Source organism: Entelurus aequoreus, linkage group LG26, assembly GCF_033978785.1.
Source record: "Entelurus aequoreus isolate RoL-2023_Sb linkage group LG26, RoL_Eaeq_v1.1, whole genome shotgun sequence".
In the NCBI taxonomy this organism is placed as follows: Eukaryota; Metazoa; Chordata; class Actinopteri; order Syngnathiformes; family Syngnathidae; genus Entelurus; species Entelurus aequoreus.
In genome coordinates this window covers 34,898,167-34,922,166 of record NC_084756.1, presented here as the reverse complement: position 1 = coordinate 34,922,166, position 24,000 = coordinate 34,898,167, and the positions used below count along the sequence as shown (strand labels likewise).

Genomic DNA, 24,000 nt, shown 5'->3' with positions numbered 1-24,000 from the left:
TTTTGTCCTTGTGTGTGCGTCAGCGTGGCGTTGTGACAAAGTGATGGACATCTACAGCGGCTGTGCCCTCTGCCTGCCAAATCTGACATCTCCAAGCCTCCTGCAGCCATCACGCCCTCCCCCACTGTGTGTGGAAATCAAGGTACACCTGCATGCACTTTTAGCCTCAGAGGACGGTCGTTAAGATGTCACTCTGTGACTATTCAGGGCTTCCGCGGGTCACTGGAAGTCATGAAATGCAGTGTTTCCCACACATTCATTTATTTGTGGCGGCCCGCCACGAAAGAATTACGTCCGCCACAAATAAATAAAAAAATAATACTTTTTTTTTTTTTTGTCCTGTCCAGCTTCTCAGGCAAATCATATAGTTGATGTAGATGCCCATATAGGCTGTTCAGATTTACTTTACAAAAGAGAAGTGTAGGATACTTCTCTTGTTGCCTTATTTGTATTTGACCACTACTGTTTTCTGTTTATTTGTTACAGACTGTGGCAGGACACCTCTGCCTCTGTTTCACTTTATGTTGCTGGTAAATAATATGGTTGTAGTAGTAGGCTAAAGTTAAATTATTTAGTATGCACTAATTAAAGGGGCAGAGCTTTAAGAGACATTTTAGCTTTTATATTTTATAAGATATATTTTTTGTAAGAACCACGATTAATAAATATATTTCAGTGAATAACTTATTGTTCAAATCTGTATATAAATATGTACACAAAGTGTTGTAATTATATTGTAAAATGGATGGATGGATGGACGTTTAAAACAAAACTGTTATTATTCATTAGTAAGTATACATTTTTTGAGCCTTTTTAGAGAAAATCATATCATTGTAGTAAATTATGCAAATTACTCGATGTCATGGTGATCTTGCCCATAGCCACGCCCCCACCGCCACAGGTATCTTGGCAGTTTATGGGAAACACTGAAATGGCATTAAAAAGCATTACATTCAATGTCCAGAGGCATAAAAAATGTAACGCGGTGAAATCACACATGTTAGCTAATCACAAGTCGACGATTAAAGGCAGGCAGCACATAACGAGCATTAAAAAGCATTCCATTAGATGTGCTGCAGAGAGCCTGTTGTTGTGTTGTTGCAGCCCAAGTGTGGCTTCCTGCCGTCCTCCAAGCACATCAGCAGAGACGTGAAGACCAAAGTGTGTCGCTTCTGCATGCACCAACACTACAAGGTAAACCACATTCTTTCCTGTCAAGCCGCAGACGACCGCAGTGGCGTGTTGTTTTGTGCCGCCTCAGGTGACCAACGGGCGCTGGAAGAGACGCAGCCTGTACTGTCCTCTGGACTTGTTCTCAGGGTGAGTCCAGCTTAGAGCTCACAGCTTCTCTTTGCACCTTTTGGTCACGCCTCGCTTGTCTCCTTGTCCTCAGAAGCAGACAGAGGATGCACTTTGCCATCAGACAACTCATAGAAGAACCTCAGAACAACTTCAAAATCTTCAAGGTGACACACGACACACAAGTTTGTTGCACAACCGTCGCCACAAGACACACCCTCACACAAGGAGGTGCTCCCCCTAGGGCTGGACGAGTAATCACAGTTTGATTTCTATTATGGTTTCTCATGACGCTGTATCGATCCGTTGTGGTGAAGAAGGAGCTGAGCCGGAAGGCAAAGCTCTCAATTTACCGGTCGATCTACGTTCCCATCCTCACCTATGGTCATGAGCTTTGGGTTATGACCGAAAGGACAAGATCACGGGTACAAGCGGCCCAAATGAGTTTCCTCCACCGGGTCCCTCCCTTAGAAATAGGGTGAGAAGTTCTGTCATCCAAGAGGAGCTCAGTGTAAAGCCACTGCTCCTCCACATGGAGAGGAGCCAGATGAGGTGGTTTGGGCATCTGGTCAGGATGCCACCCGAACGCCTCCCTAGGGAGGTGTTTCGGGCACGTCCGACCGGTAGGAGGCCACGGGGAAGACCCAGGACACGTTGGGAAGACTATGTCTCCCGGCTGGCCTGGGAACGCCCCGGGAGGAGCTGGACGAAGTGGCCGGGGAGAGGGAAGTCTGGGCTTCTCTGCTTAGGCTGCTGCCCCCGCAACCCGACCTCGGATAAGCGGAATAATTTCAAAAAAGTACCTTTTTATAAGAGCCCCGAGTCGCCTCTGTATGCGTCAAGCTGAGACAACAGCAAAGCACACTTCCCCCTTCACAATAATAGCGCGGCGTGCCAAATCCGCTCTGACTGTGCTAACAAAATAAAGGTTTCAAAAAAGTACCTTTTATAAGAGCCCCAAGCTGAGACAACAGCAAAGCACACTTGCCCCTTCACAATAATAGCGCGGCGTGCCAAATCCGCTCTGACTGTGCTAACAAAATAAAGGTTTCAAAAGAGCCCCAAGCTGAGACAACAGCAAAGCACACTTCCCCCTTCACAATAGTAGCGCGGCGTGCCAAATCCACTCTGACTGCGCTAACAAAATAAAGGTTTCAAAAAAGTATCTTTTATAAGAGCCCCAAGCTGAGACAACAGCAAAGCACACTTTCCCCTTCACAATAATAGCGTGCTGTACCAAATCCGGTCTGACTGCGCTAACAAAATAAAGGTTTCAAAAAAGTATCTTTTATAAGAGCCCCAAGTCGCCTCTGTATGCGTCAAGCTGAGACAACAGCAAAGCACACTTCCCCCTTCACAATAATAGCGCGGCGTGCCAAATCCGCTCTGACTGTGTTAACAAAATAAAGGTTTCAAAAAAGTACCTTTTTATAAGAGCCCCGAGTCGCCTCTGTATGTGTCAAGCTGAGACAACAGCAAAGCACACTTCCTCCTTCACAATAATAGCGCGGCGTGCCACATCCGCTCTGACTGCGCTAACAAAATAAAGGTTTCAAAAAACCTCCTCATGCTTTCTCAGGGAGAGCATGTCCCAAATTCCAAGCTGCTGTTTTGAGGCATGTTAAAAAAAATAATGCACTTTGAGACTTCAATAATAAATATGGCAGTGCCATGTTGGCATTTTTTTACATAACTTGAGTTGATTTATTTTGGAAAACCTTGTTACATGGTTTAATGCATCCAGCGGGGCATCACAACAAAATTAGGCATAATAATGTGTTGATTCCACGACTGTATATATCGGTATCGGTTGATATTGGAATCGGTAATTAAGAGTTGGACAATATCGGAATATCGGATATCGGCAAAAAAAGCCTTTATCGGACATCTCTAATTTAGTTAACATTTTATTATGACACAAAAAGAACACAAGTGTAAAAGGTAGAAAACTGAATTAAAAACAAAATGGAAAAACATAATTGTATTGTTTTATATTGCTATTTAAATGTATTATTATTATTTTACTTGTGGTTTATTCCTTTTAGATCTGTTTTTTCCCCTACACTATAGTTCAAGTTGAGTAAATAGTCATGTCTTCACATGACTGCATAATCATGTCATTAACCGTGACTACAATACCAATCAAAGTAATTGTCATGGTTATTTTTTCCATAATCCTCCAGCCCCAGGCTGTTCCACTGAAGTCCCCTAGATGGCACTAATGCAAGTTTCAAAGAAAAAAAACAAGACAAAGTTGCAGCCCTCATTGAACTGATGATAACTAAAAGCCCCGTGCTTTCATCACTTGAGAAAAGGAGCTGTGCCACAAACGCCACACTTCATGACATGCTCTTGGCAGGATTATTTGAGTAGTCAAGTGGGACCTGCATCACCAATAGGTGTTGTGGAGCAGTCTGGCAGAAACAATGTCTGCATATTTTACTCATTAACCCAGGGGTCACCAACGCGGTGCCCGCGGGCACCAGGTAGCCCGTAAGGACCAGATGAGTAGCCTGCTGGCCTGTTCTAAAAATAGCTCAAATAGCCGCACTTACCAGTGAGCTGCCTCTATTTTTAAAATTGTATTTATTTACTAGCAAGCTGGTCTCGCTTTGCCCGACATTTTTAATTCTAAGAGAGACAAAACTCAAATAGAATTTGAATATCCAAGAAAATATTTTAAAGACTTGGTCTTCACTTGTTTAAATAAATTCATTAATTTTTTTACTTTGCTTCTTATAATTTTCAGAAAGACAATTTTAGAGAAAAAATACAACCTTAAAAATGATTTTAGGATTTTTAAACACATATACCTTTTTACCTTTTAAATTCCTTCCTCTTCTTTCCTGACAATTTAAATCAATGTTCAAGTAAATGTATTTTTTTTATTGTAAAGAATAATAAATACATTTTAATTTACTTCTTCATTTTAGCTTCTGTTTTTTCGACGAAGAATATTTGTGAAATATTTCTTCAAACTTATTATGATTAAAATTCAAAAAAATTATTCTGGAAAATCTAGAAAATCTGTAGAATCAAATTTAAATCTTATTCCAAAGTCTTTTGAATTTATTTTAAAATTTTTGTTCTGGAAAATCTAGATGAAATAATGATTTGTCTTTGTTAGAAATATAGCTTGGTCCAATTTGTTATATATTCTAACAAAGTGCAGATTGGATTTTAACCTATTTAAAACATGTCATCAAAATTCTAAAATTAATCTTAATCAGGAAAAATTACTAATGATGTTCCATAAATTATTTTTTCAAAAAGATTCGAATTAGCTAGTTTTTCTCTTCTTTTTTTGGTTGAATTTTAAAGAGTCAAAATTGAAGATAAACTATATTTCAAAATTTAATTGTCATTTTTTTCATGTTTTCTCCTCTTTTAAACCGTTCAATTAAGCGTAAATATCATTAATTATTAATAATAACATAGAGTTAAAGGTAAATTGAGCAAATTGGCTATTTCTGGCCATTTATTTAAGTGTGTATCAAACTGGTAGCCCTTCGCATCAATCAGTACCCAAGAAGTAGCTCTTAGTTTCAAAAAGGTTGGTGACCCCTGCTCTAAACACATCGAAGCAACAAAATACAAATATATGCTTTTTTTCACAATGAATTTGTCGATTTATTTAATGAATCGTTGCAGCACTCACAGGATTAATAGAACAAGTTGAAAGTGTTAGGAAATCTAGCAGCTAAAAAAAAAGTCCAATCCCAAAGATCCCTTATTTTCCACACTTCCTTGAGTTTTTGTTGCTGTTTTGTCTGAGCAAATGTAAGCTGCTAATGAAGGTGTGGTGTGTGTGTCAGGGGGGTCAGTGTATATACAGCAAATGTAAGCTGCTAATGAAGGTGTGGTGTGTGTGTCAGGGGGGTCAGTGTATATACAGCAAATGTAAGCTGCTAATGAAGGTGTGGTGTGTGTGTCAGGGGGGTCAGTGTATATACAGCAAATGTAAGATGCTAATGAAGGTGTGGTGTGTGTGTCAGGGGGGTCAGTGTATATACAGCAAATGTAAGATGCTAATGAAGGTGTGGTGTGTGTGTCAGGGGGGTCAGTGTATATACAGCAAATGTAAGATGCTAATGAAGGTGTGGTGTGTGTGTCAGGGGGGTCAGTGTATATACAGCAAATGTAAGCTGCTAATGAAGGTGTGGTGTGTGTGTCAGGGGGGTCAGTGTATATACAGCAAATGTAAGATGCTAATGAAGGTGTGGTGTGTGTGTCAGGGGGGTCAGTGTATATACAGCAAATGTAAGATGCTAATGAAGGTGTGGTGTGTGTGTCAGGGGGGTCAGTGTATATACAGCAAATGTAAGATGCTAATGAAGGTGTGGTGTGTGTGTCAGGGGGGTCAGTGTATATACAGCAAATGTAAGATGCTAATGAAGGTGTGGTGTGTGTGTCAGGGGGGTCAGTGTATATACAGCAAATGTAAGCTGCTAATGAAGGTGTGGTGTGTGTGTCAGGGGGGTCAGTGTATATACAGCAAATGTAAGCTGCTAATGAAGGTGTGGTGTGTGTGTCAGGGGGGTCAGTGTATATACAGCAGCAAGGAAGGCGGCGGCAGCGACGACTTGCTGGACCTGAACTCTCTGCTGTATCACCTCAGACCTTACTTCCTGTCTGGAAACAATCGAATCAACGGTCACATGACTGGCAGAGCGGTCCTCAACGACTTCATCCAGGTAACGATCCCACCGAATTGAACTAAAACTGTTTTTGTTGACCTTTTATATGCCGTATTTTTCGGACTATAAGTCGCAGTTTTTTTCATAGTTTGGCCGGGGGTGCGACTTATACTCAGGAGCGACTTATGTGTGAAATTATTAACGCATTAGCGTAAAATATCAAATAATATTTAGCTCATTGACGTAAGAGACTAGACCAGGGATGTCCAAAGTGCGGCCCGCAGGTACTTTTTTAACGGCCCCACGGCACATTCTAAAAATACGATTAAAAAAAACAAAAAACATAAAAAGTACAAGAGAAAAGCAGGTGACAATAAAATGTTGCTATGTTGACTCTAATAACACTAAGCTGTCATGCAGGCTGTTTCTTTCTTTAAAACATAATAATGAATCAAAAACAATGTTATTATGAATTATTGACCTATTCAAGGCTCCAATTAGGTCACATTAAATATTCCACTTAGAGACATTTTTTGGGGAAAATGTTGCATATTTTGTGTTTGCCATTTAAAAAACGATGTTTTCTTTTTTTAAAGAAGGGCCTAAAATGAACATAATAAACAACAATACAAGTTATAATTGACGGATAGATCTGAAGTTGATCGTGTTAAGTTTTTTTTAAAATTACGATTTGTTTTTTAACACTTTACTGAGCAGGACCCTTTTGGATCCCTGATAATTTTAGGGGGACCTTTTTTTTATTTTTAAGTGTCATTGCTCAAAAAATAATAATAAATTAAAATCAATGTTGTTATGAGTTATGTTATGAGCTCCAATTATTATATAATCTGAAATGTTCCACTTTAAAATTTTATTGGGGGAAAATATTTCATATTTTGTGTTTTTTCCATAAAAAACTGGGTTTTCTTTGACAAAAAGGGCATACAACTTAAATCTAAAAAAAAAAAAAAATGTTATATTTAAACTTTGAATAATAATAATAATACTAAATAATGATTTATTTTTTAGAAACCTAAACCCTTTGGAGTCCCCGGTATCAAGCCTGAGTTGAGGCCTAAATGTATATTTTTTATACATATATTGTATTGGTTTTTAAAATAAAAAATGGCCCCCGCTTGCTTTGATTTTTCAGTGTGCGGCCCTCAGTGGAAAAAGTTTGGACACCCCTGGACTAGACGTATAAGATTTCATGGGATTTAGCGATTAGGAGTGACAGATTGTTTGGTAAACGTATAGCATGTTCTATATGTTATAGTTATTTGAATGAGTCTTACCATAATATGTTACGTTAACATACCAGTTGGTTATTTATGCCTCATATAACGTACACTTATTCAGCCTGTTGTTCACTATTCTTTAGACATTTTAAATTGCCTTTCAAATGTCTATTCTTGCTGTTGGCTTTTAGCAAATACATTTCCCCAAAAAATACGACTTATACTCCAGTGCGACTTATATGTTTTTTTCCTTCTTTATTATGCATTTTCGGCCGGTGCGACTTATACTCCGAAAAATACGGTACATGTGATTTCTTAGTTTTTTTTAAAAATTTGTAATAACTTTGCAAACGTTTTTAAATTTTTAAAAAAAAAACCAAACACTGTCATTATGGGATATTTATTAAGTGTAGAATTTTGAACACAAACATTTTTTTTTCCATTTTGGAATAAGGCTGTAATATTAAAAGGCTGAATAAGTGTACGTTATATGAGGCATAAATAAGCAACTGAGAAGGTGCCTGGTATGTTAACGTAACATATTATGGTAAGAGTCATTCAAATAACTATAACATATAGAACATGCTATACGTTTACCAAACAATCTGTCACTCATAATCGCTAAATCCCATAAAATCTTATACGTCTAGCAGGGGCGTCACTAGCTTTTAAGGACAGGGGGGGCTTAGCCCCCAGGAGATGCAGGATGCGAGCGAACGTAGCGCACGAGCACAAAACTTCACAAACGGCTAACAAAGACTTAGAAAATATTCATTGTTATTATTATTATTTCAGTGGGTTTATTTTCAATGTGTGTTCAGTACAACAACAAACATGGTGACATTTTGTTTACAGCATCAACAAGAAACAATGACTTGCATGATCCTTCAAGATACACTGAAAGTCATGGCATTAGCCTCTATGCTATCCATTCACAACATAGAGGCTAATGCCACCACTTTAGCTCACAATACAATAATTGTTTGTTCCCAAATATTTAGAAGTTGCACAGATTACATTTTGGGCACATATGTGACTAAAATGGTTGTAAATTCAAGCCCTGGAAATATTACTTAATTACTTGAATTAAAGTAATATCTGGATCGGGATAATTTGGCTTGTATATAATATATTTATATATATATATATATATATATATATATTATGGCAAGCCGTTAAGGAAATTAAATATATATGGAAGTCTGAATAGAAATGAGAAACATTTATATATACTGTAAATAAGATCTGAAAAAGAGCCAAAGCTGTCAAAGAGCTGAGGGACCATCTTCAAAGTGCAATGCTGAAACAAATAATGCAAACAATAAAATGTAACTTCCAGGGCTTGAGATTAGTGTAGTCCCGTCGTTCCGGGGACGGTAAAAAAAATGCACGGGACGAAATTAAATCCTCCCTGGGACGATGGCTTTTAACCAGTTTTTTCTTTTTCTTTTTATGTATTCATTTATTTTACATTTTATATTAAATGTCTTGGTTTTTCCACCCTCTGAAAATCCTATGAAATGTTTAACAAGCCATCCTATAATAATACAACAGCTATTAATGTAACAATACAATAAAACAAATATATTTAATGATGTTGTTTTCATTATTTTAACAATAGGCTAATGTATATTACTTTATATAGATTCTACAAAAAACACAAAACTTGAAAAACTAAATTATTTACAATTGCAGACACAAGGTTCTTGTTCTGCAGTGCTGTGTGCTAATGTGCTTCGTACACCTGCTTGAGCCCCCCTAAAATAGGCCTAACAACGCCAATGACGTCTAGTCTCTTATGTGAATGAGCTAAATAATATTATTTGATATTTTACGCTAATGAGTTAATCATTTCACACATAAGTCGCTCCTGAGTATAAGTCGCACCTATTTTTTTCATCGCAAACTATGAAAAAAACTGCAACTTATAGTCCGAAAAATACGGTACTTTAACTTTTAATATTACAGCCTTATTCCAAAATGGAAAAAAAAAATGTTTGTGTTAAAAATTCTACACTTAATAAATATCCCATAATGACAGTTTTTTTTTTTTTAGAAATGTTTGCAAAGTTATTACAAATAAAAAAAAAACCAAGAAACCACATGTACATAAGTATTCACAGCCTGGACCATGGAGGTGAAAAGTGAGATGAGGTGCATCCTGTTAGAAGTGAACATCATTGAGATGTTTCTACAGCTTAATAGTCCACCTGTGGTCGGACATGATTAGTAAAGGCACACAGCTGTGGACATATAAGGACCACACTAGAGGACCCATCAACAATTAAGTGGAAATGTCTGGAGGCCCAAATGTGTGATGCCGTGCACCATCATTGACTGGAGCACTCGTGATGTTGTTTCCAAAGACCAATGTCACTGTGACACCCTGCAGGTCCTGGTGAACGCCCTGCTGAATGGCGGGGGAGGAGGGGGTGGGGTCGTGACGGAGCGACAGGTGGAGGGACGACGCTTCTGTGAAGCCAGCCTCTTCAACAAGGAGAGGAGTCGACACGGTCAGCTACTTTGTCAGCCACGACCTTTCAGTCTGGCTGTGCTGCTTTAGATACACGTGGTGTATATTGGAGTATGTACTCGCACTGTATGGATGAGTCAGCAAGTCATGTGACTTTGTGTGTTCACAGGGTCTCAGGGTTTACCCAGCGACAGCGTTTTATTTCGGATCCTTCAGACTCAAATGTTGGACGGTTTGAACATCGAAGGACTTTATCCTCTCTATCGCCGAGTGGAAAAACACCTGCAGGACTTTCCCAAGGAGAGGTAAGACATCTTTCTAATTACCCCCAGCGAGCAGCACACTTTGCTTGGGTTCACTACACTTGTAGGCATGTGCACATTTAATGGGATTAAAAGACTAATTGGACATGAAAATGTCAAAAGTTGAGAAAGGTACCAAACTAGGCATGTGCACATGGACACATTTAATGGGATTAAAAGACTAACTGGACATGAAGTGTACATACATGAAGTGTGCATACATGAAGTGTACGTACATGAAGTGTACATACATGAAGTGTGCATACATGAAGTGTACGTACATGAAGTGTGCGTACATGAAGTGTGCGTACATGAAGTGTACATACATGAAGTGTGCGTACATGAAGTGTACATGCATGAAGTGTGCATGCATGAAGTGTGCATGCATGAAGTGTGCATACATGAAGTGTACATGCATGAAGTGTGCATACATGAAGTGTGCATACATGAAGTGTGCATACATGAAGTGTACATACATGAAGTGTGCGTACATGAAGTGTGCGTACATGAAGTGTACATACATGAAGTGTGCGTACATGAAGTGTACATGCATGAAGTGTGCATGCATGAAGTGTGCATACATGAAGTGTACATGCATGAAGTGTACATACATGAAGTGTACATACATGAAGTGTGCGTACATGAAGTGTACATGCATGAAGTGTGCATGCATGAAGTGTGCATGCATGAAGTGTGCATACATGAAGTGTACATGCATGAAGTGTGCATACATGAAGTGTGCATACATGAAGTGTGCATACATGAAGTGTACATACATGAAGTGTGCGTACATGAAGTGTGCGTACATGAAGTGTACATACATGAAGTGTGCGTACATGAAGTGTACATGCATGAAGTGTGCATGCATGAAGTGTGCATGCATGAAGTGTGCATGCATGAAGTGTGCATACATGAAGTGTGCATACATGAAGTGTGCATACATGAAGTGCTGCCACACAAGCCCTGAAAGAAAATGGAGAAAACAAGACTAGGTTGCTACATTATATTATATTTTACTTAGACTTTTATTGTCATGTACCAACAACCTCTTTGACACGAACATGTCACACTTTTAGCTTTGTATAGTAGATCGACTAAATAATGACATCATTTACACTAAACTAACATCACTAATGTGGTTGTACAAATATATATTACATTAGATAGACTAAATAATGACATCATTTACACTAAACTAACATCACTAATGTGGTTGTACAAATATATATTACATTAGATAGACTAAATAATGACATCATTTACACTAAACTACCATCACTGATGTGGTTGTACAAATATATATTACATTAGATAGACTAAATAATGACATCATTTACACTAATGTGGTTGTACAAATATATATTACATTAGATAGACTAAATAATGACATCATTTACACTAATGTGGTTGTACAAATATATATTACATTAGATAGACTAAATAATGACATCATTTACACTAATGTGGTTGTACAAATATATATTACATATCTGCTAACAATTATTCAACTTACCATTTTCACTGTGATTATCTATTTACGTTTCTTTCTCATACTTAAAATATTTCATTAAAGCCAATACATAAATGTTTGTCCCGTCACATTTGCGTGTGCCCCGTTTGTCCTGTCACATTTTTGTTTGTCCCGTCACATTGTTTGTCCCGTCACATTTTTGTTTGTCCCTTCACAGTAATGTTTGTCCCGTCACATTTATGTTTGTCCTGTCACATTTATGTTTGTCCCGTCACATTTATTTTTGTCCCGTCACATTGTTTGCCCTGTCACATTTATGTTTGTCCCTTCACATTTATGTTTGTCCCGTCACATTGTTTGCCCTGTCACATTTATGTTTGTCCCGTCACATTTATGTTTGTCTCTTCACATTAATGTTTGTCCCTTCACATTGTTTGTCCCGTCACATTTATGTTTGTCCCTTCACATTGTTTGTCCCGTCACATTTATGTTTGTCCTGTCACAATTATGTTTGTCCCGTTACATTTTTTTGTCCTGTCACATCACAATTATGTTTGTTCTGTCACATTGTTTGCCCTGTCACATCACAATTATGTTTGTCCCGTTACATTTGTTTGTCCTGTCACATTTATGTTTGTCCTGTCACAATTGTGTTTGTCCTGTCACATTTATGTTTGTCCCGTCACAATTGTGTTAGTCCTGTCACATTTATGTTTGTCCCTTCACATTGTTTGTCCCGTCACATTTATGTTTGTCCTGTCACATTTGTTTGTCCTGTCACAATTATGTTTGTCCCGTTACATTTTTGTTTGCCCTGTCACATTTGTTTGTCCCGTCACAATTATGTTTGTCCCGTTACATTTGTTTGTCCTGTCACATTTATGTTTGTCCTGTCACATTTATGTTTGTCCCGTCACATTTATGTTTGTCCCGTCACATTGTTTGCCCTGTCACATTTATGTTTGTCCTGTCACATTTATGTTTGTCCTGTCACATTTATGTTTGTCCCGTCACATTTATGTTTGTCCTGTCACATTTATGTTTGTCCCGTCACATTTATGTTTGTCCCGTCACATTTATGTTTGTCCCGTCACATTGTTTGCCCTGTCACATTTATGTTTGTCCTGTCACATTGTTTGCCCTGTCACATTTATGTTTGTCCCTTCACATTTATATTTGCCCTGTCACAATTATGTTTGTCCTGTCACAATTATGTTTGTCCCGTCACAATTATGTTTGTCCCTTCACATTTGTTTGTCCCTTCACATTGTTTGTCCTGTCACATTTATGTTTGTCCCTTCACATTGTTTGTCCCGTCACATTTATGTTTGTCCTGTCACATTTGTTTGTCCTGTCACAATTATGTTTGTCCCGTTACATTTTTGTTTGCCCTGTCACATTTGTTTGTCCCGTCACAATTATGTTTGTCCCGTTACATTTATGTTTGTCCTGTCACATTTATGTTTGTCCTGTCACATTTATGTTTGTCCCGTCACATTTATGTTTGTCCCGTCACATTGTTTGCCCTGTCACATTTGTTTGTCCTGTCACATTTATGTTTGTCCCGTCACATTGTTTGCCCTGTCACATTTATGTTTGTCCTGTCACATTTATGTTTGTCCCGTCACATTTATGTTTGTCCCGTCACATTTATGTTTGTCCCGTCACATTGTTTGCCCTGTCACATTTATGTTTGTCCTGTCACATTGTTTGCCCTGTCACATTTATGTTTGTCCCTTCACATTTATATTTGCCCTGTCACATTTGTTTGTCCCGTCACAATTATGTTTGTCCTGTCACATTTGTTTGTCCCTTCACATTGTTTGTCCCGTCACATTTATGTTTGTCCTGTCACAATTATGTTAGTCCTGTCATATTTATGTTTGTCCCTTCACATGGTTTGTCCCGTCACATTTATGTTTGTCCCGTCACATTTATGTTTGTCCTGTCACATTTGTTTGTCCTGTCACAATTATGTTTGTCCCGTTACATTTTTGTTTGCCCTGTCACATTTGTTTGTCCCGTCACAATTATGTTTGTCCTGTCACATTTATGTTTGTCCTGTCACATTTATGTTTGTCCTGTCACATTGTTTGCCCTGTCACATTTATGTTTGTCCTGTCACATTGTTTGCCCTGTCACATTTATGTTTGTCCCTTCACATTTATGTTTGCCCTGTCACATTTGTTTGTCCTGTCACATTTGTTTGTCCCTTCACATTGTTTGTCCCGTCACATTTATGTTTGTCCTGTCACAATTATGTTTGTCCCGTTACATTTGTTTGTCCTGTCACATTTATGTTTGTCCTGTCACATTTATGTTTGTCCCGTCACATTGTTTGCCCTGTCACATTTGTTTGTCCCTTCACATTCATGTTTGTCCTGTCACATTTAGCTCGCAACCTTGCTTGCTCCTAGCTTACTTGCTCCTAACACCCCCTTGTTAAAATTGAGAGAATAACCAAAATACTTACTTCATGTTTTTATTGATATTTCATTTTTTTTAAAAACCCCCGCAAGAATTATATTTTGACGCAAAAATATGATATTTCACACGCCTGCAGACCAAGCAAGCAAGTGCACTGTATACTGTGCACTGTGTACTGTGCACTGTATACTGTGTACAGTGTACTGTATACTGTGCACTGTGCACTGTATACTGTGTACTGTGCACTGTGCACTGTGTACTGTGCACTGTATACTGTGTACAGTGTACTGTGTACTGTGTACTGTGCACTGTATACTGTATACTGTGTACTGTGCACTGTATACTGTATACTGTGTACTGTATACTGTATACTGTATACTGTGTACTGTGCACTGTATACTGTATACTGTGTACTGTGCACTGTATACTGTATACTGTGTACTGTGCACTGTATACTGTATACTGTGTACTGTGCACTGTATACTGTATACTGTGTACTGTGCACTGTGTACTGTGCACTGTGTACTGTATACTGTGCCATGGTGTGTTGCAAGTGTTTCTGAGGTGACTTCCTGTGCGCCCCCCAGTGGTCGCCTGCAGCTGGATGGTCCGTACAACGAGGACTTCCTGGAGAGGTTACAGAAATGTCCCGTGGAGGACGACGGCTCTGTGGACTTTGCCGTGGCCAAGGTGAGAGCACATCTGGGCCTGATTAAACTCCGCTGCCTCCCCCCCTCTAAGAGTGTTTTGACGGCAGGTCCACCAGTACCGCGTCGCCATGACGGCCAAGGACTGCTCCATCATGGTGGCCCTGGTGCCCAGCAGCGAGGAGGAAGACGAGGACCAAGTGTACGCTCACGGAATGTCTTCTTCTTCTTCTTCACGTCCTTGTCATGATCTGCTCTCTCTCTCTCTCTCTCTCTCTCTCTCCAGTCACAGGCATCTCAGGGACTTCTTCTCCTCCAGACCCGCCTCTTTTTCCTACTCCGTCTCCATCCTGGACCTGGACCCCAAGCCCTTCGACAGCATCCCGTTCCAGTTGCAGCTGGACCAGAAAATAGTGTCGTGCTACACCAGGACGGGCGCCGCCTTGCCAAAAGGACCCCTGGCGGCGCCGGGCGTCATCACGGCGTCGGACAGAGACGACTGCACGCTGCTCTTCAGGCCCGTCTGAGCGGCTGGGGGTGTTTGCGCTTTGACACTGGTGGAGTTGACACCACCTTTCCTTTGTGACGTCAGGGGAAGAATCACTCCGTTCACACATTATTTACTCTTACTTTTTTTTTTTTGGAGGGTATTTCCTTCATTTGGTGGTGGCAAGGTTGTGGATGCGGTTACCTGGCAACACTTCTCCATGGCAACGCCGCTACCAGTCAAGTGCCAAGATTGTCTGGTGGTGGTGCTGATGATGATGTCATTTCCTGAATGTATGTGGGACCTCTTGAGGGGAGCGTCACCATGGCAACAAGCGAGACGAACACCCGGAGTTTGGTTTCCACCCCAAATGACTGCGGAACCTCACGAGGGCCAATAACGTGCTCCCCGAGTCACATGACCATACTTGTACACCTTTATAAGTGTTGTGCCTAATTGTTCTGACAGGTGTGTGTGTGTGTGTGTGTGTGTGTGTGTGTGTGTGTGTGTGTGTGTGTGTGTGTGTGTGTGTGTGTGTGTGTGTGTGTGTGTGTGTGTGTGTGTGTGTGTGTGTGTGTGTGTGTGTGTGTGTGTGTGTTACAAGCTGCTTACGTGTCGCCTCACTCACCCGTCGACTTCTGGTAACTTCACGAGGTCCTTCTGTGACGTCTTTGTGTCCACTGGACAGGATGCAACTTTTCAGTCCTAAAAAACAAACAAACAAACAAAAAAGGTCACAAGGAGTCAGCAGTGCCTTGTGTGGCGGGAACTTCAGCCAATCAGAATCCGGATTGTGATGACGAGCTGTTGCGTGATTGGTTGTGTGCGTGCGTGTGCGAGGTAAATGTTGAGAGAGTAAAAAAAAAAAAAAAGATATTTGCAAATACAAACGCTGCTGTCTGGCATTTTGTATTTAAATTATTTATTTTTGTAGATTTTAACCAATGAGCTCTGCTGTCAGTCAGACTTTCTACTGAATAAAGACTTTGTAAGAGACTTCAAGCGTGGTGGTGGTGGTGGTGGTGGTGGTGGTGGTGGTGGTGGAGCTTCCGGTCACTTTCCAAGATGCTGCTGGAGTCAGGAGTCCTGGAGGAGGCCGACCTCCCTGATGACGCACTCCAACGCCGCCTCGGGTCCCAGCAGCCTCAGCAGGCTGTGGAAGGCCTCGCCGGCGCCACCTAGCGCTTCAGAGGGGAACAGCTGCTGGGCTGCACAGACAAAACCATTCATAAATGAACTAGGCGGGTATTCACTACACCAGAGGTTCTCACCAAGTACCACCTTAGAGAACACTTAAGTCATAATGACCAACATTAAAATACAGTAGAGTAGTAGGCCTAAGTAATCATTAAAGACAAGGCAGAGGTTTTATTTAACAAGTACCGTATTTTTCGGACTACAAGTCGCAGTTTTTTTCATAGTTTGGCCGGGGGTGCGACTTATACTCAGGAGTAACTTATGTGTGAAATGATTAACACATTAGCGTAAAATATCAAATAATATTATTGATCTTATTCACGTAAGAGACTAGACGTATAAGATTTCATGGGATTTAGCGATTAGGAGTGACAGATTGTTTGGTAAACGTATAGCATGTTCTATATGTTATAAACAACCGTAGATTTCAGAATTTTACTGTAAAGGTGTTTATTTTTTTACAGTAAATAAAAATAACAGTACTAATGTTTTACAGGAAAAACTGGCAGCTTAGTCACCAGAATTTTACTGTAAAAGTTATTTTTTTACAAGATATTACAGTAAAAAAACCCAAAACAAACAGTACTAATGTTCTTTACGGGGAAAACTGGCAGCTTAGTCGGCAGAATTTTACTGTAACATTTTCAGTGTTTTTTTTTCAACATTACTGTGAATGGAAAAATAGTAACACTTTTCTTCTTCTTTTAAAAAAAAATTCGAGCCAGTTTTTTCCCATTAAAAAATGTTTTACAGTTTTTCCATTTGTAGTAATGCGGCGTAAAAACAACCGTAGATTTCAGTGTGAAAAAACTGTCAGCTCGGTCGCCAGAATTTTACTGTAAAAGTGTTTTTTTTTGTTTCACATCATATTACAGTAAATAAAAAAAACAGTATCAATGTTTTTTACAGGAAAAACTGGCAGCTTAGTCACCAGAATTTTACTGTAAAAGTTATTTTTTATTTATTTTTTTACAAGATATTACAGTAAAAAAAAACAAAAAAACAGTACTAATGTTTTTTACGGGAAAAACTGGCAGCTTAGTCGCCAGAACTTTACTGTAACATTTTCAGTGGTTTTTTTTCCAACATATTACTGTGAATGGAAAAATAGTAACACTTTTTAATTTTTTTTATTCTGGCCAGTTTTTTTCCCATTAAAAAATGTTTTACCGTTTTTCCATTTGTAGTAATACGGCATATAAACAACCGTAGATTTCAGTGTGGCAGTTTAGTCGCCAGAATTTTACTGTAAAAGTGTTTTATTTATTTATCTATTTTTACATCATATTACAGTAAACAAAAAAACAGTACTAATGTTTTTTACAGGAAAAACTGGCAGCTTAGTCGCCAGAACTTTACTGTAAAATTTTCTGTTTTTTTTCTTAACATATTACTGTGAATGGAAAAATAGTGAAACTTATTTTTTTTTATTCCGGCCAGTTTGACCGTTTTTCCATTTGTAGTAATACGGCGTAAAAACAACCGTAGATTTCAGTGTGAAAAAACTGTCAGCTCGATCGCCAGAAATTTACTGTAAAAGTGTTTTGTTTATTTTTAAAATTCTGGACAGTTTTTTCCCATTAAAAATGTTTTACCGTTTTTACATTAGTAGTAATACGCCGTAAAAACAACCGTAGATTTCAGTGTGAAAAAACTGGCAACTCAGTCGCCAGAATTTCACTGTAAAAGTTTTTATTTACAATTTTTTTTTTTTTTACAAGATATTACAGTAAAGAACAAAACAGTACTAATGTTTGTTACGGGAAAAACTGGCAGCTTAGTCGCCAGAACTTTACTGTAAAAATGTCAGTGTTTTTTTTCAATATATTACTGTGAATGGAAAACTAGTAACACTTTTATTTTTATTTTTTTTTAAATTCTGGCCAGTTTTTTTACCATAAAAAAATGTTTTACCATTTTTCCATTTGTAGTAATACGGCGTAAAAACAACCGTAGATTTCAGTGTAAAAAAACTGGCAGCTCAGTTGCCAGAATTTTACTGTAAAAGTGTTTTTTTTTTTTTTTTTACATCATATTACAGTAAATAAAAAAACAGTATTATTGTTTTTTGCGGGAAAAACTGGCAGCTTAGTCGCCAGAATTATACTGTAAAATTTTCAGTGTTTTTTTCCCCAACATATTACTGTGAATGGAAAAGTAGTGAAACTTATTTTTTTAATTCCGGCCAGCTTTTTACCATTAAAAAATGTTTTACAGCCAGAATCTTACTGTAAAAGTGTTGTTTTTTTTACAATATATTACAGTAAAAAAAAAAAAAAAACAGTACCAATGTTTTTCACCAGAAAAAACTGTCAGCTAAGTCACCAGAATTTTACTGTAAAAGTGTTTTTTTTAATTTTCTTTTTTTACAAGATATTACAGTAAAAAAAAAAACTGCACTGTTTTTTACGAGAAAAACTGGCAGCTTAAAGGCCAGAACTTTACTGTAAAATTTTCAGTGTTTTTTTTCAACATATTACTGTGAATGGAAAAATAGTAACACTTTTTTTTGTGTTTTTTTTAAAAATTCTGGCCAGTTTTTTACCATTAAAAAATGTTTTACCGTTTTTACATTTGTAGTAATGCGGCGTAAAAACAACCGTAGATTTCAGTGTGAAAAAACTGTCAGCTCGATCGCCAGAATCTTACTGTAAAAGTGTTGGTTTTTTTACAATATATTACAGTAAAAAAAAACAAAAAACAGTACCAATGTTTTTATGGGAAAAACTGGCAGCTTAGTCACCAGAATTTTACTGTAAAAGTTATTTTTGATTTATTTTTTTTACAAGATATTACAGCAAAAAAAAAAAACAGTACTAATGTTTTTTACAGGAAAAACTGGCAGCTTAGTCGCCAGAATTTTACTGTAACATTTTTAGTGTTTTTTTCAACATATTACTGTGAATGGAAAAATAGTAACACTTTTTAATTTTTTTTATTCTGGCCAGTTTTTTCCCCATTAAAAAATGTTTTACCGTTTTTCCATTTGTAGTAATACGGCATATAAACAACCGTAGATTTCAGTGTGGCAGTTTAGTCGCCAGAATTTTATTGTAAAAGTGTTGGTTTTTTTACATAATATTACAGTAAATAAAAAAACAGTACCAATGTTTTTCACAGGAAAAACTCGCAGCTAAGTCACCAGAATTTTACTGTAAAAGTTTTTTAAATTTTGTTTACAAGATATTACAGTAAAAAAAAAAAAAACAGTAATGTTTTTTACGGGAAAAACTGGCAGCTTAAAGGCTAGAACTTTACTGTAAAATGTTCAGTGTTTTTTTTCAACATATTACTGGGAATGGAAAAATAGTGAAACTTATTTTTTTAAATTCCGGCCAGTTTTTTACCATTAAAAAATGTCTTACCGTTTTTCCATTAGTAGTAATACGGCGTAAAAACAACCGTAGATTTCAGTGTGAAAAAACTGGCAACTCAGTCGCCAGAATTTTACTGTAAAAGTGTTGTTGTTTTTTACATCATATTACAGTAAATAAAAAAACAGTACCAATGTTTTTCACGGGAAAAACTCGCAGCTAAGTCGCCAGAATTTTACTGTAAAAGTTTTTTTTTATTTTTTTTACAAGATATTACAGTAAAAAAAAAAAACAGTAATGTTTTTTACGGGAAAAACTGGCAGCTTAAAGGCCAGAACTTTACTGTAAAATGTTCAGTGTTTTTTTCAACATATTACTGTGAATGGAAAAATAGTAACACTTTTTTTTTTTTTTTTTAAATTCTGGCCAGTTTTTGACCATTAAAAAATGTTTTACCGTTTTTCCATTTGTAGTAATACGTCGTAAAAACAACCGTAGATTTCAGTGTGAAAAAACTGGCAACTCAGTCGCCAGAATTTTACTGTAAAAGTCTTTATTTACAAATTTTTTTTTTACAAGATATTACAGTAAAAAACAAAACAGTACTAATGTTTGTTACGGGAAAAACTGGCAGCTTAGTCTTTACTGTAAAAATTGCAGTGGTTTTTTTCAACATATTACTGTGAATGGAAAACTAACACTTTTATTTTTATTTTTTTTTTAATTCTGGCCAGTTTTTTACCATAAAAAAATGTTTTACCGTTTTTCCATTTGTAGTAATACGGCGTAAAAACAACCGTAGATTTCAGTGTGAAAAAACTGGCAGCTCAGTCGCCAGAATCTTACTGTAAAAGTTTTTTTTGTTTTTTTTTACATCATATTACAGTAAATAAAAAAAACAGTATTAATGTTTTTTACGGGAAAAACTGGCAGCTTAGTCGCCAGAATTTTACTGTAAAATTTTCAGTGTTTTTTTCCCCAACATATTACTGTGAATGGAAAAATTTGGTTAGTATTTATTTTTCTAATCAGCCTGACCTAAGCCTAAACTTTATGTTAAGTTAAAGTGAAAGTACCAATGATTGTCACACACACACACACACTAGGTGTGGCGAAATTATTCTCTGCATTTGACCCATCACCCTTGATCACCCCCTGGGAGGTGAGGGGAGCAGTGAGCAGCAGCGGTGGCCACGCCCGGGAATCATTTTTGGTGAGTTAACCCCCAATTCCAACCCTTGAGTGTTAAATAAATAATATTTGTAATTAACACATGGTTTCATATCATTTGACAAGGTTGTAAACTGTAAATAATAAATACAATTAGGAGTAAGATGAATCATTTGTAAGTTCTGGTTCTTCAGGTGTTGTGGTTGAGAGCAGAAGTGTATTTGGTAAAAGTGAGCAAGAAGAGCATCGCACCTCTATCTGGGATCTTTGTCAGCAGGTGGACTTTTGGCGTGACTCCGCCCTCCTTGGACACCTCCACTGACCAGTCAACTAATAACATGCAGCTGAGGACAAAACAAGATGGCGTTTAGAAGTGTGTGAAGATGAACAAGTGTGTGTGTGTGTGTTGAAAGGCCTACTGAAAGCCACTACTACCGACCACGCAGTCTGATAGTTTATATATCAATGATGAAATCTTAACATTATAACACATGCCAATACGGCCGGGTTAACTTATAAAGTGACATTTTAAATTTGCCGCTAAACTTCCGGTTCGAAACGCCTCTGAGGATGACGTATGCGTGTGACGTAGCCCGGCGAACACGGGTATGCCTTCCACATTGAAGCCGATACGAAAAAGCTCTGTTTTCATTTCATAATTCCACAGTATTCTGGACATCTGTGTTCGTGAATCTGTTTCAATCATGTTCATTGCATTATGGAGAAGGAAGCCAAGCAAGCAAAGAAGAAAGTTGTCGGTGCGAAATGGACGTATTTTTCGAACGTAGTCAGCCACAACAGTACACAGCCGGCGCTTCTTTGTTTACATTCCCGAAAGATGCAGTCAAGATAGAAGAACTCGGATAACAGAGACTCTAACCAGGAGGACTTTTGATTTGGATACACAGACGCCTGTAGAGAACTGGGACAACACAGACTCTTACCAGGATTACTTTGATTTGGATGACAAAGACGCAGACGTGCTACTGTGAGTATGCAGCTTTGGCTTTTTTTTGCGTATGTACGTAACTTTTTTTAAATATATAAGCTTTATGAACCTTGGGTTAGGTGAACGGTCTTTTGGGCTGAGTGATTGTGTGTGTTGATCATGTGTTTGAATTGTATTGGCGTGTTCTATGGAGCTAGGAGCTAGCAGAGGAGCTAGGAGCTAGCATAACACGTATCGTACCGTAAGTGCGCGTCACGTACGTAACTTTTAAAAAATATATAAGCTTTATGAACCTTGGGTTAGGTGAACGGTCTTTTGGGCTGAGTGATTGTGTGTGTTGATCAGGTGTTTGAATTGTATTGGCGTGTTCTATGGAGCTAGGAGCTAGCAGAGGAGCTAGGAGCTAGCATAACAAACACGCAGGTGTTATTATGCAGGATTAATTTGTGGCATATTAAATATAAGCCTGGTTGTGTTGTGGCTAATAGAGTATATATATGTCTTGTGTTTATTTACTGTTGTAGTCATTCCCAGCTGAATATCAGGTACCGTGAGTATGCAGCCTTGGCTGCTAAACATTCGATAACTTGACCGTATGTGCGCGTCACGTACGTAACTTTTTAAAAATATATAAGCTTTATGAACCTTGGGTTAGGTAAACGGTCTTTTGGGCTGAGTGATTGTGTGTGTTGATCAGGTGTTTGAATTGTATTGGCGTGTTCTATGGAGCTAGGAGCTAGCATAGGAGCTAGGAGCTAGCATAACAAACACGCAGGTGTTTTTATGCAGGATTAATTTGTGGCATATTAAATATAAGCCTGGTTGTGTTGTGGCTAATAGAGTATATATATGTCTTGTGTTTATTTACTGTTGTAGTCATTCCCAGCTGAATATCAGGTCACCCCCGGCTCTCACAGCATCTTCCCTATCTGAATAGCTTCAACTCCCCACTAGTCCTTCACTTGCACTTTACTCATCCACAAATCTTTCATCCTCGCTTAAATTAATGGGGAAATTGTCGCTTTCTCGGTCCGAATCTCTCTCACTTCATGCGGCCATCATTGTAAACAATAGGGAACTTTGCGTATATGTTCAACTGACTACGTCACGCTACTTCCGGTAGGTGCAAGCCTTTTTTTTATCAGATACCAAAAGTTGCAATCTTTATCGTCGTTGTTCTATACTAAATCCTTTCAGCAAAAATATGGCAATATCGCGAAATGATCAAGTATGACACATAGAATAGATCTGCTATCCCCGTTTAAATAAAAAAAATTCATTTCAGTAGGCCTTTGAATTTACCCTGGAAGCTCAGGATGGTGCAGGGTCATGACCTCTGACCCGTGGCCTTCAGGAAGGGAGACAAGTGTGGGATATTTAGCCTGCAGACAGAACAAAGTGAGATTTTAGCACGTTTGTCATTCTTCAAGTGCTCACAATAGATATTTTGTTTCCTTTTTTTAATTTTTTAGTCTCCATGCCAAAGTGCTTGATTTGATACACCGGGCCAAGTGATTAGGACACCTGATTCTCATCATTTGGATGGCTGGCCAAATACTTTTGGCAATATGGTGTATTTTGTTTCTCATTCTGTCAATCAGGGAATAAAATGTGTCCTCGCTAAGAACTGCCAGCAGGGGGCGACACAAACACATGGAACGTAGTGGGGGAAAAAGAGTCCAGAAGGGGGAGTGAATAGTTTGAGGTTTGTGTTTCTTTCCTTTCTTCAACTTTGCAACTGAAAGAAGAACTGCATGCTGACTCGGCACAACTTCCCCCCTGGCTCTCCTCCAGGAGGAGCAACATTTGGGAAGTCCATTAAGGACACGACAAGCTTCTAATGTTGACCACGCACCTTTGAGTGGGACTCAGCTCACAGCACGTCTTTCTAATCCCATCAACTACACCCCCTAGTGGCTGTCGGGAACATAGCAATGACATCAGACTTGCCTTTAAGTTGCAAGAAAAAAAAATAAAAAGCCAACATCACCAGACATTTGAGGACAACAACTTTTTCTTTGGAAATGTGTCGAGGAAGACGGTGAGAAGAATGTAGACAGGAAGTGATGTCACTTGTTAGCAAAGACTGTTTCAACTTGGCACTGTGGAGTTTATATCAATCACTTTGTTGCAAACACAGCACAACTTTGGTGTGCTTCAAGCACACCTGTGAGGTGAAAACCATTTCAGGTGACTACCCCTTGAAGCTCATGGAGAGAATGCCAAGAGTGTGCAGAGCAGTAATCAGAGCAAAGGGTGGCTATTTTGAAGAAACTAGAATATGAAACATGTTTTCAGTTATTTCACCTTTTTGTTGTTAAGTACATAACTCCACATGTGTTCATTCATAGTTGTGATGTGACAATCTACAATGTAAATAGTCATGAAA

General features: G+C 38.3%; 2 protein-coding genes across 2 annotated transcripts in view; one reads left to right on the top strand and one right to left on the bottom strand.

Annotated features, from left to right (window-relative positions):
- The window catches only part of ippk (inositol 1,3,4,5,6-pentakisphosphate 2-kinase), a 36,218-nt gene extending 20,241 nt beyond the window's left edge, over positions 1-15,977 (top strand). The window contains exons 5-14 of the mRNA XM_062037674.1: positions 24-142; positions 1,105-1,194; positions 1,262-1,320; positions 1,394-1,466; positions 5,835-5,993; positions 9,567-9,687; positions 9,817-9,952; positions 14,435-14,537; positions 14,605-14,696; positions 14,781-15,977. Coding sequence (XP_061893658.1) covers positions 24-142; positions 1,105-1,194; positions 1,262-1,320; positions 1,394-1,466; positions 5,835-5,993; positions 9,567-9,687; positions 9,817-9,952; positions 14,435-14,537; positions 14,605-14,696; positions 14,781-15,021 — 1,193 coding nt within the window. The 3' untranslated portion in view covers positions 15,022-15,977. The remainder of the gene's footprint in view (positions 1-23; positions 143-1,104; positions 1,195-1,261; positions 1,321-1,393; positions 1,467-5,834; positions 5,994-9,566; positions 9,688-9,816; positions 9,953-14,434; positions 14,538-14,604; positions 14,697-14,780) is intronic.
- Positions 15,892-24,000, bottom strand: part of cenpp (centromere protein P) — a 118,846-nt gene continuing 110,737 nt past the window's right edge. The window contains exons 7-9 of the mRNA XM_062037675.1: positions 22,914-22,993; positions 20,915-21,006; positions 15,892-16,189 (exon numbers count right to left, since the gene is read on the bottom strand). Of these exons, the coding sequence (XP_061893659.1) occupies positions 16,059-16,189; positions 20,915-21,006; positions 22,914-22,993 (303 nt within the window). The 3' untranslated portion in view covers positions 15,892-16,058. The remainder of the gene's footprint in view (positions 16,190-20,914; positions 21,007-22,913; positions 22,994-24,000) is intronic.